General features: G+C 42.3%; 1 protein-coding gene across 1 annotated transcript in view; it reads left to right on the forward strand.

Annotated features, from left to right (window-relative positions):
* Nucleotides 1-17,157, forward strand: part of LOC148027179 (WD-40 repeat family protein / beige-like protein) — a 116,419-nt gene that overhangs the window by 3,405 nt on the left and 95,857 nt on the right. Inside the window, exon 2 of the mRNA XM_087691728.1 lies at nt 44-849. Within this exon, the coding sequence (XP_087547854.1) occupies nt 44-849 (806 nt within the window). The remainder of the gene's footprint in view (nt 1-43; nt 850-17,157) is intronic.

The raw sequence follows: 17,157 nt of genomic DNA on the forward strand, positions 1-17,157 counted from the left end.
TATGCTTCCTAATGTGGTAACTTGTTTGCTGTCATGTTTCTAGGAACCCATAGAAGACCTGCGGAAGTCCTTGGTCATGTACATATTGCAGCAAGAGTGAGACCAGTGGAAGCAATTTGGGCCATGGGTGAAGGAGGTCCTTTGTCTCTGCTTCCTCTGGCGGTTAGTGCAGCTGACAAAGACTCTTTTGAACCTATAGTTGATGATCCAATTACTGCATCCAGAACGGCAGTTTTAGCTGCTCCCATCTTGCGTATGATATCTTTGTCTTTGCAACATCCTGGGAATGCTGAAGAGTTGCTCAGGGGACATGCACCACAGCTGCTTGCACGGTTGCTCGCACCCATTTTATGTGCACCCCTGCCGGTGCAGGACATCAATGCAATCTGTGAACAGGAGAAGCCTGATGCTAGAAATGAAGAAGTGGTTGCTGCTGTTGTACTACTAGCCCAGGCTCCTGCAAACAATGAAAACCTCAAAGTGCAGCTCTTTGGCAAGCTGCTTTTAGATCTTAAGCTTTGGAGTTGTTGCTCTTATGGTCTTCAGAAGAAGTTACTTTCTTCTCTTGCTGACATGGTTTTCACAGAATCTGCTACAATGAGGGCTGCAAATGCGGTGCAGGTGCTACTTGATTGCTGCCGGAAGTGCTACTGGGTTATTCCAGAACCTGATTCTGTGCATATGTTTGCTGGTGGCAAACTGCCAAGACCTGTGGGAGAGCTTAATGCGTTGATTGACGAGTTATTAGTGGTCATAGAACTTCTTTTGGGGACATCTCGTGGTGCTGTTGCTAGCACAGATGTGCAAAGTCTTGTAAGATTCCTGTTGGACTGCCCACAACCAAATCAGGTAGAATCAGCATTCCTGTGACTTGTATATTCTCGATCCTGGCATGCCACGCTTAAAGTTACTCACTAGCACAAAGGTTGTAACCTTTTCTGCTTTTAACAGAGTATGCCCTATGACATGTCAAAGTTGTAATTTTTCTCAGTTTTATGCTGAGGAATTTTGTTTGCATGTCTGGTAAACCTTGTAAAATTTTGCTGTAGTCAAGTGAGAGTACAACAAAGTCAGTTAGCAAGGCATGCATGATTGTGGTTGTGCTATTAGTTATTCTCTGGCCTATTTAGAGAGTTCCAGCATGCAAAGTGCTTTTCTTTTCTATTGTAGTTTCTTGTCGATATAGACATTTTATGTTCTTGTACCTCGGGTGGATTTAAGTTTTAACGCAGCCTATGGATGGGGGTATTTCAATACTTTCAATATCCTCACTCTATACTATCCTCAAGAGAGGCCCAGTCACAGCTACAAAGTGGCCCTTTTACAAAGGATTACTGATCAAGAGCAGAACTAATGCAACCTGTTAGCAAGGCAACTACCTGAATGAGGGCATGGTGTGGAAATGGGATTAAAAAAGGATCTTTATACAACATGTGCTCAAAGGCGAGTACCAGTAAGAAGGCAGGGATAGCGATGGGCCATATATCAAGGTCCATATATTGGAATTGGACTTCTGTAGAAGATCAGTGAAATCCTAAAGGTAAGTAGCCTAAAGTATAAGTAACCTATGAGCTTGAGCCTTGACTTAATAGCATAATGAACTAAGAGTAGTGTACCCTACAGGACCCTAGAAGGTGCTAGTCAAAGGGTGTGGCCATCATCACACACATTTGTTAGCAGGTCTTTGCCAATGAAAATTGTGGCACGGGAAAGACATTGATTTGATTATGTTTGCATCAAAAGGCATCGTAAGAATGGCTTCTTGAGCATGTGGTGTGAAATCTAATGTGCTCGGTACAATCAACCATACCTTTGGGTGTCTTGAAAGTGGCTGATTGAGGGGGCTGTCCCTATGGCACACCCACTAGTGCACTGTTGATGTGGTTGGGTACTAGGAGAAGCAGTACATGTAGGTGCGGGAGGTTTCTTCTTAGTTGCCCTTGCCCAATGGGAGTATCATCTATATGTACAATCATGGTCTATTGGAATGATGATCTAGGTGGAAGATCTTGGGCCTTCTTACGATACTTAGCCTATATAATCGAGGGTTGGCAGTTGAGTGGAGAACCTATTATTTTCAGAGAGTTGTTGCCAGATAGGTTTGGATTCTTTGGTTGCTCTAGAAGATGAGGTGCTACCCTTTTTAGGATTTGCCATTTTGTCTCGAGTGTTCTTGCCACCTTTGAAATTTTTGTTTGAGGAAGAGGTTACCAAAGCCTCCTTTGAAGTGGACAATATGGGGGACATTTTAACTCATCAAAGGTCGATAGGTGGGGTGAAGAGATGACTTGTGCATAAAGTGGAGGTATTTTGAGGGCAGTTTGTTTAAAACCAATGTGACGTCATGGTCATCTAACTTCAGTGAGCTAGTGGCAGCAAATTCATTATATAGTTGTTTGAAGTCGATCATGTTGACTTTTAGATCATCCTCTTAATGGAAAACTCTTGTAGTTCGCGATCGAGATTGGTACATTGGTTCAATTTCTTGTCGCATGGTAGTCACAAATTTAGCAAGTAAAGATCTTGACTTTTAGATTATCCCCTTTCTTAACGGAAACTCTTGGAGCTTGTGATCGAGATTGATATGTTATGTTTGATCTCTTGCTTTATATTGGTTGATATGACTCCAAGGATCGGATGATAGGGAAAGTGTTGAAGTTGTGAGTGAAACTCAAGTAGTAGCTCTTGCATCAGCTCCACATTCTCTGTCGCATTTATGAGCCCTCCATTGATGGATATGATTAGGGTGGACTAGTTGACGTAGGCTCTAGACTGATCACTAGGTCCAAAGACCTTGAGGATCAAGGACTCATTGCATGATGTTTGATCAAGTCGTGATTTTTGGCTTATTATAACGAGTCTTATCACTAAAAGTGTTCTTGACCATAGCAATTGTCAAGAGAAGTGATGGGACAGTATGTAGTTGTACCATATTAGAGAGACAATAGGGTTTGTGGGGAGAAGCATGGAGTGTACGACGAATAGTGAGAGAAGAAAACTCGAAAGAAGAGTGAAGAATGATAAACGTTGAATCATGTTGAATAAATCATGTTGATACAATGGAGTAAAGCTCTAAGATGATTGTATTGTTTTGGCTTATCGGGCGGTAGCAACTATAAGGAATCTTTATAGTGAAGGGAGCGAAATGCAGTCCTCTGAGTAGTAGGGTATCAAAGTAGATGCCGTAGAAGGAAAGATAGCTAGTTGTAGAGGAAGTGCTAGCGACCTCTTTCAAATGCTTGTCATACTCCAAGACAAGCAGAGCAAGCTCCTTCCATAGAAGTCTCACCGGTCCTTGATGTAAGAAGACTAGTGTAGAAGATATCGTATTTCGGAGATGGTAGCTGAGTCAAGAGAATCATAGCCATATCCTCTAAAGAGATGATCCTGTGGAGGGAAGAAAGCTCATCCCCCTCGTCCTCCAATTTGTTGATGTGATCCTTCATGGAAGGAGAGTTATCAATAGCAAGCATTTGTAATTTCTTCTCAAGAGTAATCTAGTGGGGAAATTTCTTCTGATGGTATAAAGAGGCAAGCTTGGTCCACACTTCTGCTACCTGTTGCAACCACATGCACTAGGACAGAATCTTATAAGTTGATAAAGAGGAAAGATTGAGCTCTAGATATGAGTTGATCCCATAGGGCCGATCAGAATAGGGGGAGTGACAAACTCCCAAAGATTAAAGGCGTCAAGTATACATTCCACCTTACAAGACCAAATCGAATGATTTGATCCGCCCAAACAGTTTTCTTTGGGAAGAGAAGGAAGAATAGGTACCTATACTAACGGTGCTATCATAGGCATGGAGACATGGAGAGGGGGGAGGAGATGGCTGCTCTGATTTGTGTGGCTGTTGAGGAGAGGGTTTCGTTTAGCCAACAAACACTCCTGAACTGATTGAAAGAAGAAATGCAAACTCTAGAATGAGTTGTCTCCTCTGTCAAAGCACATGACATGCATGTCAGAGCTCCTAATGTCCTTGTCTGATCAGATTGAGGCTCATAGTCAGGATATAACAATGCATGATAAACATGATTGCTAATGGGAAGAAGAGACTAAGCTTTTTCTTATAATTACCTCAATGTGTGTTAACATGCAGGAATTGGCTGTCAAGAGGTCCTTTTCCATAGTCAATAGACTATACCCTTTCTTCCTTGTGATTTCTACCAACATATTGCAAAGTAGAAGAAGTAAAAGAAGAACGGAAAAAGACAAATCTAGTGTATTTTGCACCAAAATGGATGGAAATAGGATACATACTCTGGATCTTCTTCTCCAACAGGGGGCCCATCCTTGTGTCAGAGTGGAGCAATGCAGAAGCGAATGGCCGTGACAAAGAGTGAACAGAGAGAGAAGAGAGAGAGAGAAAGAGACAGTGAAACACAGAAAATCTGCAGTGAAGAATGCTATATAAGGATGCAGAATTATACATAGGTGCAGAGAAAATATCTGTGTATGTCTCCACCTTGAGGACCTCAATCTCTGTCAGCCCCGAGTGCAGTCTCCGTCACTAGTAGGCTGAAATCTATCAGATACAAGTGTCCAAGATTGCTGGAAACTCAGCCTTGTAAAGGCTGGCCTTATAAAGGTTGAAAAGAATGCTTGAAAAATACTTGAAATAATCAGCTGACTGCAGTCCGGACTGCTGCCACGTGGCACTGTTGACGCGGCAGGAGATGACTCTCAACACCCCCTCCCAGATCTTGGACAAGGCAGTAGATGGAGGGATCTGGAATGTCGATGAAGTAAAGCCTGGGGAAGTGCCTTTGTAAACAAATTTGCAAGATTATCTTCAGTCTTACAGTACTTCACATCAATGGTCGCATCTAGAAGCTTCTCCTTGATGAAGTGATACTGAATCTCTATGTGCTTCGCTCGGGCATGAAATACGGGATTCCGTGCCAAGGCAATGCAACTCTCATTGTCGCAGTGCAAAATTGTAGGACGAGTCTGGGGGCAGCCAAGCTCCTCCAACAACTGTTGAAGCCACATAGTCTCACATGTGGTAGAAGACGCAGCCCGATACTATGCCTTAGTCGAAGATAGGGCTATCGTGGGCTGCTTCTTACTACTCCAAGAGATAGCACCAGCACCCAAGGTAAAACAATAACCTGTAGTAGACCGCCTTTGATCCACATCACCAGCCCAATCTGAATCACTCCAACTTGCAAGAACAAGATCAGAAGCACCTGTACGTGTTGGATAGAAAATCCCGAGGTTAGAAGTCCCCCTCAGAAACCAAAGTATTATCTGAGCAGCCTACCAATGCACTTGTTGAGGGGCACTCATGAACCCAGCCAAGAGACCTACAACAAAACATAGATCAACCCGTATGTTGAGGAGTCAAATCAAAGATTCAATGTGGACCGGCAATCCTCCATCTCAAAAGTCACCAAAAGCTCCTGTACATATCTTTGCAGAGAGATGAAAATCCCCCTCTAAGATTGATAAATCTTGTGGCCCAAAAAGAAATGGAGAAGTCCTAAATCCATCATCTCGAACTTCTAATGTAGGGCTGCCTTCATCTTGTCGACCTTCTGGGTATGATCACCTACAACAATCAAGTCATGAACATACAAAACAAACAACACACGACCACCCTCCGAAGTGTGCACATAAAGCTGTGGATCGACCTTAGAGTGCCGATATCCCAACTTGGCTTGGAGAAACGAATCAATCTTCTCATTCCAAGCACGTGGAGCTTGCTTTAGGCCATACAAGGCCTTCTTTAATCGGTAAACCTTCCCATCAGAGGAGCCAAAGCAAGGAGGTTGCTCTACATAGATCTCCTTCGTTAAATCACCATTCAAGAAGGCCGACTTCATATCCAACTGAAAACAAGCCATTTTCTATGACCAGCCAAGGCAAGAACAACACGAATAGTCGCCATGCAAGCTATAGGGGCAAAAGTATTATGGAAGTCAACACCTGGGCGTCGTGCGAAACCTTTAGCAACAAGGCGAGCCTTGTGCTTGTCCAAAGAGCCATCACTATGGTACTTGGTCTTGAAGACCCATTTGACATCAATCGCCTTCTTGTAAGAGGGACGAGGCACAAGACCAAGTGCCATTCCGCTTAATAGCCTCCAACTCGGCTTTTATCACATTCCTCCAATCATTAGATTGTAAAGCCTCCTTCACTGATGTAGGCTCTCTATCTTGCATAACACGGGACATCAAACAGTGTTTAGAAAAAACAAGCTCCGTAGAATGTGCCTGGTGCTCCATGACCTCTGCAGTCCATCCTGCGGTTCCTACTCCTCAGGGACCCTCTCGATCCTTGAATCTCGGAGGATGTCACCGGTCCAACAAGGAGGAGGCTGGATCTCTCCTCGTTGCTCTCCATCTATTGAAGACTCGAGTACATCCATCGGCGGAATCACCATCGAGGTGGCCAGTGAAAGAGAAGACTCGGAATCTGAAGAAGAATCTCTATTAAGAGGCTTTGGCTCCAAAGGAACTATCTCGGGAGTCCAACTGTCCCCTAGATCTCCAAGTACAAGGTGCTCCTCACTCCCCTCTGTGGCCAAAACTTCCACAAACCGCACATCTCGGCTCGTGTAGACATCTCGCTTTACGGGATCATACAAGCGATAAACCTTGGAATTGGGAGCTGTAGCCAACAAATACCTGTTGTTGGGAAGCCACCTCAAATTTGTCACGCTGCGTCTTTAGGATATGCACATAGGCGTCACACCCAAAGATCCTAAAGTAAGAGACATCAGGCTTAGCCCCAAAGTAAATCTCAAAAGGTGTCATTCTGTCAATGGCCGAAGTGGGGGATCGATTGAGAATGTGGCTTGCAGTAGCCATTGCTTCGGCCCATAGAAATTGAGGTGTTTGTCGGTGCTCCATCATGGTGTGTGCCATCTCGATCGCACTGCAATTCTTCCACTCCAAAATGCCATTCTCTTGAGGAGTGTTGGTATTAGCAAACTCTTGGTGAATGCCTTTATTTGCACAAAAACGAGCAAACTCATTAGAAACAAATTCACCACCCTTGTCTGATCGTAAGGTCTTCAATCTTTGGCTCGATTGGTTCTCCTAAAAAAGAAGCCAATTCTTGAAGTGGGAGAAAGCCTCCGACTTTAGCGCCAAGAAATAGGCCCACGTCATCTTGTAGTAGTCATATACAAGTTCCATAGGTGAAGTAGACTGCCTTGAAGCTTTGTTGGGAATCACATCCTTATACTGCTTTCCATGAATGCAGGAGACGCATGGTTGCTGGCTCACCACTATGTCCGCTGGCAAACCTTGAACAAGCGATCCTCACGACGCCTTCCAAAGATACTTATAGTTCAGGTGGCCAAATTGAGCATGCCATAGCTCGGACTGTGTCTGAGAGGTAAGAGTGGAAGAAGACTTCAATTTGTAGATGCCATTCTCCTCATACCCTAAAGAGAGAACCTTCCTCCATCCACGATCAAGAACTCGAACAACATCACTGACAAACTCCACCAAGAGACCTAGAGAATAAATCTTATGTACCGAAAGCAAATGATACCCTAAACTTGGCACATGCAACACCTCGGAAGCGTGGGTACCACCATGACCATTTGGAATCAGTTGCATCTCACCTCGTGTAGCAATAGACACAAAAGAGCTGTCTCCTATGAGAATCTGCTTACGCAGAGGTCGCAAATGGGCAACATCAAAGGTTGAAGGAGTCACGTGCCATGAGGTACCACTGTCCATGATCCACTCTCGAGCTTGGGGAGCTGCCATCGCAGCATCAAAATTCTTTAGTGAAGTGTCCTCAATGACCGCTAAGTGTAGAAAAGCAACTGATGAGGGTGCAACCACCACTTCGGAATCCTTTGTGTCCTTCTTCTTGGTGTCCTTCTTGTCCTTGTCAGGGTAGTCCTTCCAATGGCCGGTCTTACCACAAATATGACATGTTGATTCTTTCTCTTTATCCTACTTGGATTTGTTGTTCTCCTTCTTTTGGTCCTTCCCCTTCTTCTGAGAGGCTTGACCAATCAATGTCTTCAATTTGGAAGCGTTTTGTCCCTTCAACTGTTTCTCTTGGTCCAAGACCATAGGAACTAACTCTTCCCAATGAAGAGTCGACTCCTGCCCTAAAGCAATGAGAGTGGAATAAAAGGTACCGAATCTTGGCGGCAACTGGGACAATAAGGTGATCACCATGTCTTCGAAGGAAATGGGCTTCCTTGCATTTTGAACTTGCATTTGAAGCTGTTGAAGCTTGTTGATGTGTTCTTGAAGCAAAGAAGACTTATTCACGAACAGAGTCTGCATCTGTACCTCCAAAGAAACCCTCTTTATAAGGGCCATCCGATTGTACATTTGGTCAAGCTCCAACCATATCTCTCGAGCCACCGTCAAGTGCTCTATATGGGCTATCATGGCTGTTGTACAAGATAGAAAAAGAAAAGAATGAATCTTGGCATTTAGCTTGTCCCAATGAGATTGGGCCTTGGTCAACTCTGCACGAGCATTTGAGGAGAGTTTGGACTCATGTCTCACCAAGGGCCTGTTGATCTCCTCCATCATGAGCTTTGCCAAATTGTAAGACTCCAATATGGCCATCATTATCACATGCCAGATGCGGTAATTGTCACCATCGAGCTTTTGATTTAATGGAAGAGCTGGTAAGACGGGCACCTTCCAGTCCATGATTGCCTAGAACTCCACGTCAATCTTTCTAGACATCTTCACTTGCAATGCTTGCACAAAACACAAAAGAAACCCCCTTTGACTGTGAAAACACAGCCTGCTAGGGCTCTTATCTCTGTGTCCCGAACATTCTTCAGCCATCGGAGGCGATGAAAAGGTAAAATCTGCACTTGAAGGCAAAAAATGCAGCCTTCTTCATTCTTTAACAGTAGAAAAACAGCAGCAGCCTCAGCAAATCTTCTCTTTTCTTGCACGCCCACGCTCGCCTCGGCCTTATTTTGATGCGCAGCCCACCTACTCGCATTTGAATGTTGAAAACACAGCCTTGTGTTGCTCTGAAAACTCCTCTTCAGATAGATCTACCCTAGGTCAATCCTTCAATGCTTTGATACCATGTTAAGAGTGAAGCAATGCGGAAGCGAATGACCGTGACAAAGAGTGAACAGAGAGAGAGAGAGAGAGAGAGAGAGAGAGTGTGTGAAACACAGAAAATTTGCAGTGAAGAATGCTGTATAAGGATGCAGAATTATACACGGGTGCAGAGGAAATATTTGCGTATGTCTCCACCTTGAGGACCTCGATCTCCATCAGCCCCGAGTGTAGTCTTTGTCACTAGCAGGTTGAAATCTGTCAGATACAAGTGCCCAAGACTGCTGGAAACTCAGCCTTATGTAGGCTGAAAAGAATGCCTGAAAAATACTTGAAATAATCAGGTCGACTGCATTTAATGCAGCCGAATGCAATCAGACTGTTCGACTGCTGCCACGTGGCACTGTTGACGTGGCAGGAGATGACTCTCAACACCTTGATGGAGGTCTTGACGGCCGTGTAACATTATTAGACTCATGTGTAACATCTAAAGAGAAAATTATGTATACTTTTATTAAGTAGCTGTTGTCAAAGGGCAATCCTTCTTTTAAGCTCCATGATCTTCTTTTGTCTGTACGCCACGATTACTTAATATTTCTCATGAGTGAATCTATATGGCTTAGTCTCTTCTATGTAGTCAAAGGTGTCTCCATGCATGTTGGAACATTGTGGAACAAGCTGCTCAATCTACTCCTGCTCCGTTCTTTGCACAAATGATTTTGGAGACGGAATTAGTGTCCAAGTGTTCGAAGTCATCTTTCCTTTAGGATTTTTGTTTTGGAAGATGAGCTCTCCAATCTAGAATCTAGGTTTCTTCAATGAGTACCTTGCTTTGATACCATGTAAAGAAATGCTTAACAATAGAAAATAAACACAATCATATGACAAACGCAAAGACTGATATGGAAACACGATTAGGGTTAGGGTAACTCAAAGACAATAAACACAATGAATAATGAAATGAATGAATTTGAATAGAATATGATGCTCAATGTAGCGAACATACTATGTAGCGATGGATATTGAACCTTGAACTCCCGTGTCTAAGGGACTAGGGAGAGAGAATGAGTTGGAGAGCGTGTTGTACTCCTGACGGATCTCCAAACACAGTAGGCGGCCTCCAAAGGTGTGACAACAACAAACATAGCTCAAGTGTGTTTGGATCAATGACAGATGGGCTGAATTAGGGCAGAATCAGCAAAATGCAAATGTGGTGATGATGTGGCAGCACTAGTGGTGTTAGAAACAACAAAATGCTGAGCTGGCAGGTGATGTTAGGATCAAATGCAGGTTGCTCTGTAGTAGATGTAGGTTACACAGGGGTAGACAATAGTAAATGCGGCCGTTCAAGGCTAGAGGAAGTAGGTGCAATTGGTACAATAGTAGACAGCAGTTGCCCTGCTATATTGTAGTGAGAGAATGGTTGGAAAGAGAGATGCAAGGCCCTATTGTGCACATGCATTGTGTGATCACCACTCTTGTACTCTTGGCCCGTTGGTCCACACATCTTTACATCGGGATGGTGTGGGCTGGTGGTATGGGATGCCAACCCTTGGGATGTAGTTGTGGCTTGGAGTGATGCTAGCTCCTAGGCTTGGGGTTGAGCCTGTTTGGCTCTACTATTGGGAGGTGTTGGTTGGATCTTAGGGGGACATTTCATTGGTATTAGAGCATCAATCTACAATTGGACACGAGATCTCATGACGTGCACAAAACCACTTTTGCTCACGGAACCGTGATGGTTCACACTTGACAGGTACACCTTTATCTTGTTAAGGTGGAATGGGATACTGTTGGTGGGAGAGGTGTATGTGGAAGGCACGTGTTGTGGGTGGTGGGCATGAAAGCAAGGTATATTTTTTGTTTCATACCTGTGCTCGGGTTTTGTGTTGAGTTGATGCTTGTGCATAAGAATTTTCAGCGGTTTTGATGATTGGAGTCTAGGAAGTTGCTACTCGAAGGCTATGGCCTCCGTTGTTGGAAGCCGAAATCTTGTAGCCTAAATAGACATTAGAGTTTTAATTGATGCTAAATGTTACCGTTGTTTTAACATTTAATGTTAGCATTGTTTTAATTTTAACATTAAGATAAAATGCCATATTAGTGCCGTAATGAATCTGGGCATTGGGGAGAGAGAAGATTATTATCATCGTGGAGGGAGAGAACGACAAATAAAAAGTCATGGAGAGAGAAAGATTGAAGTTGACAAGGAAAGAGAATTCTTCTCACTAAGTGGGCACGATTGTCATGCATAAACAAGTCTAGGCGCCATGTGGGTAAATGAGAGAGAGAGAGAGAGAGAGAGAGAGAGAGAGAGAGAGAGAGAGAGAGAGAACTATGGTATGGTTTCGGTTGGTAGAGATGACGTGGGCAGACAAGGGAGGAGCGTCTTGTGCCAAGATCTAGGTTGATGAGGCAATGTAGGCGCACAAGCCAGGAGTGTCTCACCTGGCATAAACGATTAGATTGGATACAAGCAGTGATGACTATATTGCATGTTTGTTGCAACAGAGGGAGTTAAAGAGTCTTGATGGTGATGCTATGCTTAGGGAAGTACTTCATGAGGTGCATGAAGAGTTGAAGGAAATGGAACATGATTCTTCATTGGTCGTTAGTGGTGATCAGTTGATCATTGATGTGTCTTTATGCGTGGCTATTATTCCTTATGTATCCAGATGCAGTATCTAGTTTCTTTCCCAATCGTTTTTTTATTTTTACTTCATCATAGATGTTTCATCTTATTGACAGTTAGGGCTAGTTATGCAACTGTACAAGAGGGCTTTGAGTATCAAATGTGCATATGTGACTCACACATGTGAGGTGTAAGTTAATTATTTCACAATGTGGGACCCAAGACTCGGAAATATCAGTTGGTGCCAAAGAAAAAAGTTGTAATAAGTTATGTCTAATAGGTGCTAGATGGTACTAGGTGTTAGAACTTGGCCTAGAACGTTTAATTAAGCATTATTGTCAGTGGCGACACTAGGGAATTGACATTAATTAATCAATAAATTAATGCCATTTCTAGGTTAATGAACCTAACCAAAATTTTTACTGTCTAGTTAGATTATTTCTATGGGCATAGAAATAATTATTAAACTAATTTTCAAAATCTATATTCTGAAAATTAAATTAATGGGTTGGATAATGCTAGAAGCTCAATCTAGAAGGCTACTTCTTGGCAAAACTTGTCCATGCAAGTTTGGGAAAGTTGAATTGGGGTTGAAGGGAAAAGGAAATCTTATTTTTGCATTTTGGAGCTATTGGAAAGAGAGGTTAGATTGATGTTGTCTACATTTGGGGCCATTTCTCGGCCATTGGAGACCATTTTGGTGAAGGCGGTTGCATATTCCTGACGAGTGGAATGTGATGATTATAGTTGATGCACTTTCTCTTGAAGATTATCGCCTTTAATGCTCTCTCTGTTGTGGGTGAATCCATTTGGGGTTGAAAAACCGGGTCAACAGCTCAAATTTACATAATTCTCATGACAAATCTCCGAATTTTGTCTCTTTACAGCATTGTCTCTGTTTCTTTAGCGATTTTTCAGCTTTGCTCCAAGTTTTATAGCAATCCAGCCAGTGAAGTTGGAGATTTTGGGTGAACCTTTGCTGTAAACCTAATATTAGTAGAAATTAGGGTTTGATAGCCAACCCTCAGGAAGCTTAGATTTGAAGGCTTCAAACTTGAATTTTCAGAGCTGAAATCAGTATATTTGAGGAGGATGCAAGAGGTTAGCCAACCATCATTGAATTTGGGTTAATTTATTTGCTAAGAAGCACGGGTAAAGGTCAATACCCTAGCAAATCAAGGGGCTAGTTGATTTGAAGGCTTGTTGGTCATTTATGATAGCAAGAGGCACTTGGATTAGTGGAGAAGGTTGAAGAATCTCAGTTGTACGCCATCCATTTGCAATACAAGTTAAAGAAATATTGCAAGGGGCACCAAGTTTTGGCACCAACAGGCTATCCAATGTCCAAGATTAAGTGGTAACATTTGCATTTTCAGTTTATGTGATTTTTATACTTATTGTAATTGGTGTTAAATCAAGTTAGTACCACCCTTCTTGAGTAGGAATGCTAGTTTCAAATGAGATGTGTAGTGATGAATGTTCATGCGGTGTTTATAGGCACATGAGTCATTGAAGTGTCTAGGATGGTGCCCAAACACTAATAAATGATACAAATGAAGCCTTTTTGGGGCTTTAAATGGAAAACTAAATAGGAATTAATAAAGTTTATGACTTGGGTTTCTCAACACAGTGGAGAGGTTTTTGGCCCCAAAATTGGTGTCCCTTGTGGTATTTGTTTAATTGTAATGCGAAAGGATGAAGTACACAGATCTAGCTTGTTCTCCTTGAATCTTCAATACATCTTGCTATTCATAGCAAGGAGGAAGTCTTCAAACCAATTTGCTCCTTGCTTTGCTTGGGGATTGGCTTTCAATTTTCTTCCTTTGGAATACATTTTGCCCCAAACTTAACGTTGGCTTGTTGGCCTCTTGAGATTCTTTGAAACCCAATTTCTGTTGTAAATTAGGATTTAGGATCAGAAATTATTCAATTGCACCCTCCTTAGACTGAACTGGTTGAGATCTCTTGAGAGAAGTTGTGAATTGGTTGAGAAAATAGAGAGGAAGTTGGAGAGAGAAATTTTAGAGTTTCATTACCAAAATTGGCTGAAATTTAATGCTGCCCTGCTGTGAATGTTCGATCGACTGTAGCCCACCATCAACAGGAGCCTCGCATGTAGTAGCTTGCCCTTGTGGGCCCTAAAATTGTTGTCACTTGCCTGTAGATAGCCTACAGGGGCTGTTATCTCTCAAATGGCTTTTTGATTTGTTGGCAGTAGCTCTTTGATAGTCTCCAGTGGTTGGGCTGATCACCAATGGTTGGAAAATTGCAGCAGTAACTCTCTCTTCTCCTCTCCCAACATCCAAAGTCCACAATGCTGGAATGAGACTCTGATAGCCTCTAATAGCCTTTTCCTCACTTGCATGGGCAAGTTGTCAAGTGGCAACCTTCTAAATGCATTTTTAAGCAACTTTCAACCCAATTAAATTAATTGTTAAAATATTGATTTTGAAAATTAAATTAATTATTAATACTTGCTAAGAAAACTAACTTTACCAACCAACAATTAAATTGACCAAGCCAATTTGTTTCTTAAGCATTTATTAGCCCCTAAACTAGCATTAATTAATTAATTAATGCCTAGGTTCTAATGTCACCATTTACATTAATGGCTAGTAAAATCTTCTTGACTAAAATTTGACACTATGAACCACCTAGTGCCTATCAAGGATAACTTACTACAACTTTTACCTTTGGTATTCATTGACTTCTCAAGGTCCTTGGCTCATCGTTGTGAAATAACTAACTTGTACATCACATGTGCACCTCACATTTGCACATTTGATTAACACTTAATGAAATACTAAGCTAAGCATCAAAATTTCATCTCCTCCTGATAGTTTATGAGTAAAATAATTTAGTTTAGTGTTGGGAAGGTGCCAAAGTAGTCATGGAGACTAAAGGAGACGATGTCAACAATTGAAGACTCATTGAGTGGGATGTAAGTAGCTTAGCACACTCTTACTTATAGAATTGGAACCACCCAAGGTTTACAAGTTTTCTCATGGGACACTTGAAGCACTCTTGTGAATTTGAGTATTGGGGTTACTTAATGAGCTTCATGAAAGGTTTAATTTTAATTCACTTTCTTTAGCTTAACAACTATAGCTTCATTCTTCTGAGGTTGATTGGATTCTCTTGCTTGCTGAAAATGCAAGGCATAAAAAGCTAAAGGGAAAATAGGGCTTATTCCCTAAATTAAGCGCAAGGTACTATGGGCCTTTTCAGATGGTTGACAAAGAAGATCTGTGATGTGGCTTATAGGTAGAAGCTACCAGAGCATTGGAAGATGTATAATGCAATTTGTATGAGTCTTCTTCAAGCTTTTGGCTTGATGAGATTCAACTAGAGGTTGAGGAACTCGATGAGATGTTGGTTCTTGAACTGATATTAGTACATAAGGAAAGAAAGAAAAGAGGTAAAGTTTCATGTCACTATCTAGTGAAGTTTCAAAATTATTCATTGATGAATGCGAAGTTGATGGAAGAGGGTGCCTTAGCAGATTCACCTTAGTTGTTGCCTCTTTACCTAGAGGCATTTCAACTAGAACCCACTTTGGAGGGGGACTAAGACAAGTACAACAAACAAATATGGAGCATTGATTGGTGCTCAAGAGGGGTGTAGCACTTTTACTTCCTCATAAATAGATTGTTTCCAATATCAAAAAGTCAGTTGGTGATGCTATATTCTCATTTGAGATATTGATGGCCAGTAGTATACTTTGCATTGGGACTTCTATGATGACACTCAACTTACAACGGTTTATATGGGTACTCACTACAACTGTGAGTACTATATTGGAAACTATTTGTGTAGAAAAATTTTATTTTCTTTTTGGAATACATGAATGTGGCTTATAGTGGCAGCAGCAATTGGCTGAAGAGGGAAAAGGATTGGAAATAATATTGAAAAGCAAGAAAAGATAGCACCCAAATTCATGACATGTATGCAATATCAAAGCTCCAATGTCTTCATCAGACTCTAATGGAGCTCACATCTAGGAGAAGATGACATAAATACCTTGAATACTAACAAAAGAATATTAACTAGGAAAGTTCCTAAGCTACCAAGTTGGAGATGTGCTAGGTGGGTGTCTTGGATTAAGTGGCATCGCAATCCATGATCCATTTGATTGAATGGGTGCATGGAAGAGTGGGATGGGCCCCTATCGATTGTGATGGAGTATCCCTAAGGTAGCTTGTAGGTAGGAACTAGGTACTCATAATGTGAATGTACACTAGGGGCATGTGAATATAAAATAGTGGCTAGATGGGCATGTGGGCCAAAGCCCACGGAAAGTCCTTCAACCTATAACTAGTCAAGCCTTCAATAATGGTGCAAGGTGTTGATAGGTTGTATGACCAACAGGACTACTCCATAGGAGTGGAGGCAAATGGGAAGTCTAAAGTTGAGAATGAAACTCAGGGTGCAAGCTTTGCATTAGCTTGACAGTCGCTGTAGCATTGCAAGCTCTCCATTGGTGGATAAGCTCAAGGTGGGAAACATGAGGATTGAACTGATGCTTTGACTCTTGAAGAAGATTCCAAAGTCCATGAGTGGTAAGCATTTGTGGCATTAGGTTGGACGAGGTTGTGAAATTAGACCCATTAAAATGAGTCTTATGGGTGAATGCATTCTTAGCTATAGCAACTAGAATCTATTGGCCTAGAGGGTAACTCATGTCAGCAAGGTACATAAATGCTAACTAGGCAAATAATGATTTCCTTGTGGTGTGGCTCCACTACACACATAATGGTTGAGGGTAGCTTCTTGTAGGTGGGAGTCCCCTGCTGGAATGTTGCACGAGACTAGAGCTAAGGTGCAGTTGACATGGAGAGGATTCCTTGCCACTGAACACCATATATACTTGAGTACTAGTAAAGGTGTATGGTGCATGAATGAGGTTCTTGGCGATTGAACACCGAATAGACTTGCTTGAGAATGTGGATGAGTGGAATGCTCATTAATGGAGCACTCACAAGTTGAGTAGAAGAGGACAAACCGAATGGAGAGCTGAAGGGGAGTGTGTGGAAAGGAAAACATGGGCATGGAGTTGGTGCTGGATCACTATTCACATGGAGAGCTGAAGGGGAGTGCGTGGACAGGAAAATATGGGCTTGTAGTTGGAGCTGGATCAATTTGTGAATACCAAGTGAATATAAGAAGGAATGAAACCAATAATGGAGGTTCAAAGTAGTGGGCAGAGCATAAGGGTTAAGGTGTTGGAGTGAAGCAATGCGGAAGCGAATGACCAAGACAAAGAGTGAACACACACACACAGAGAGAGAGAGAGAGAGAGAGAGAGAGAGAGAGAGAGAGAGAGAGAGAGATAGAAAATCTGCAGTGAAGAATGCTGTATAAGGATGCAGAAATATACACGGGTGCAGAGAGAATATTTGCATATGTCTCCACCTCGAAGGTCTCAGTCTCCGTCAGCCCCGAGACCAGTCTCCACGGCTTGCAGCTTGAAATTTGTGAAAACGAACCAAGAAAAACTACTGAAATTAGGGCCTATAAAT

This window comes from Lygodium microphyllum, chromosome 13 (assembly GCF_053477565.2).
Source record: "Lygodium microphyllum isolate KBCC chromosome 13, Lygodium_microphyllum_v1.1.10, whole genome shotgun sequence".
In the NCBI taxonomy this organism is placed as follows: Eukaryota; Viridiplantae; Streptophyta; class Polypodiopsida; order Schizaeales; family Lygodiaceae; genus Lygodium; species Lygodium microphyllum.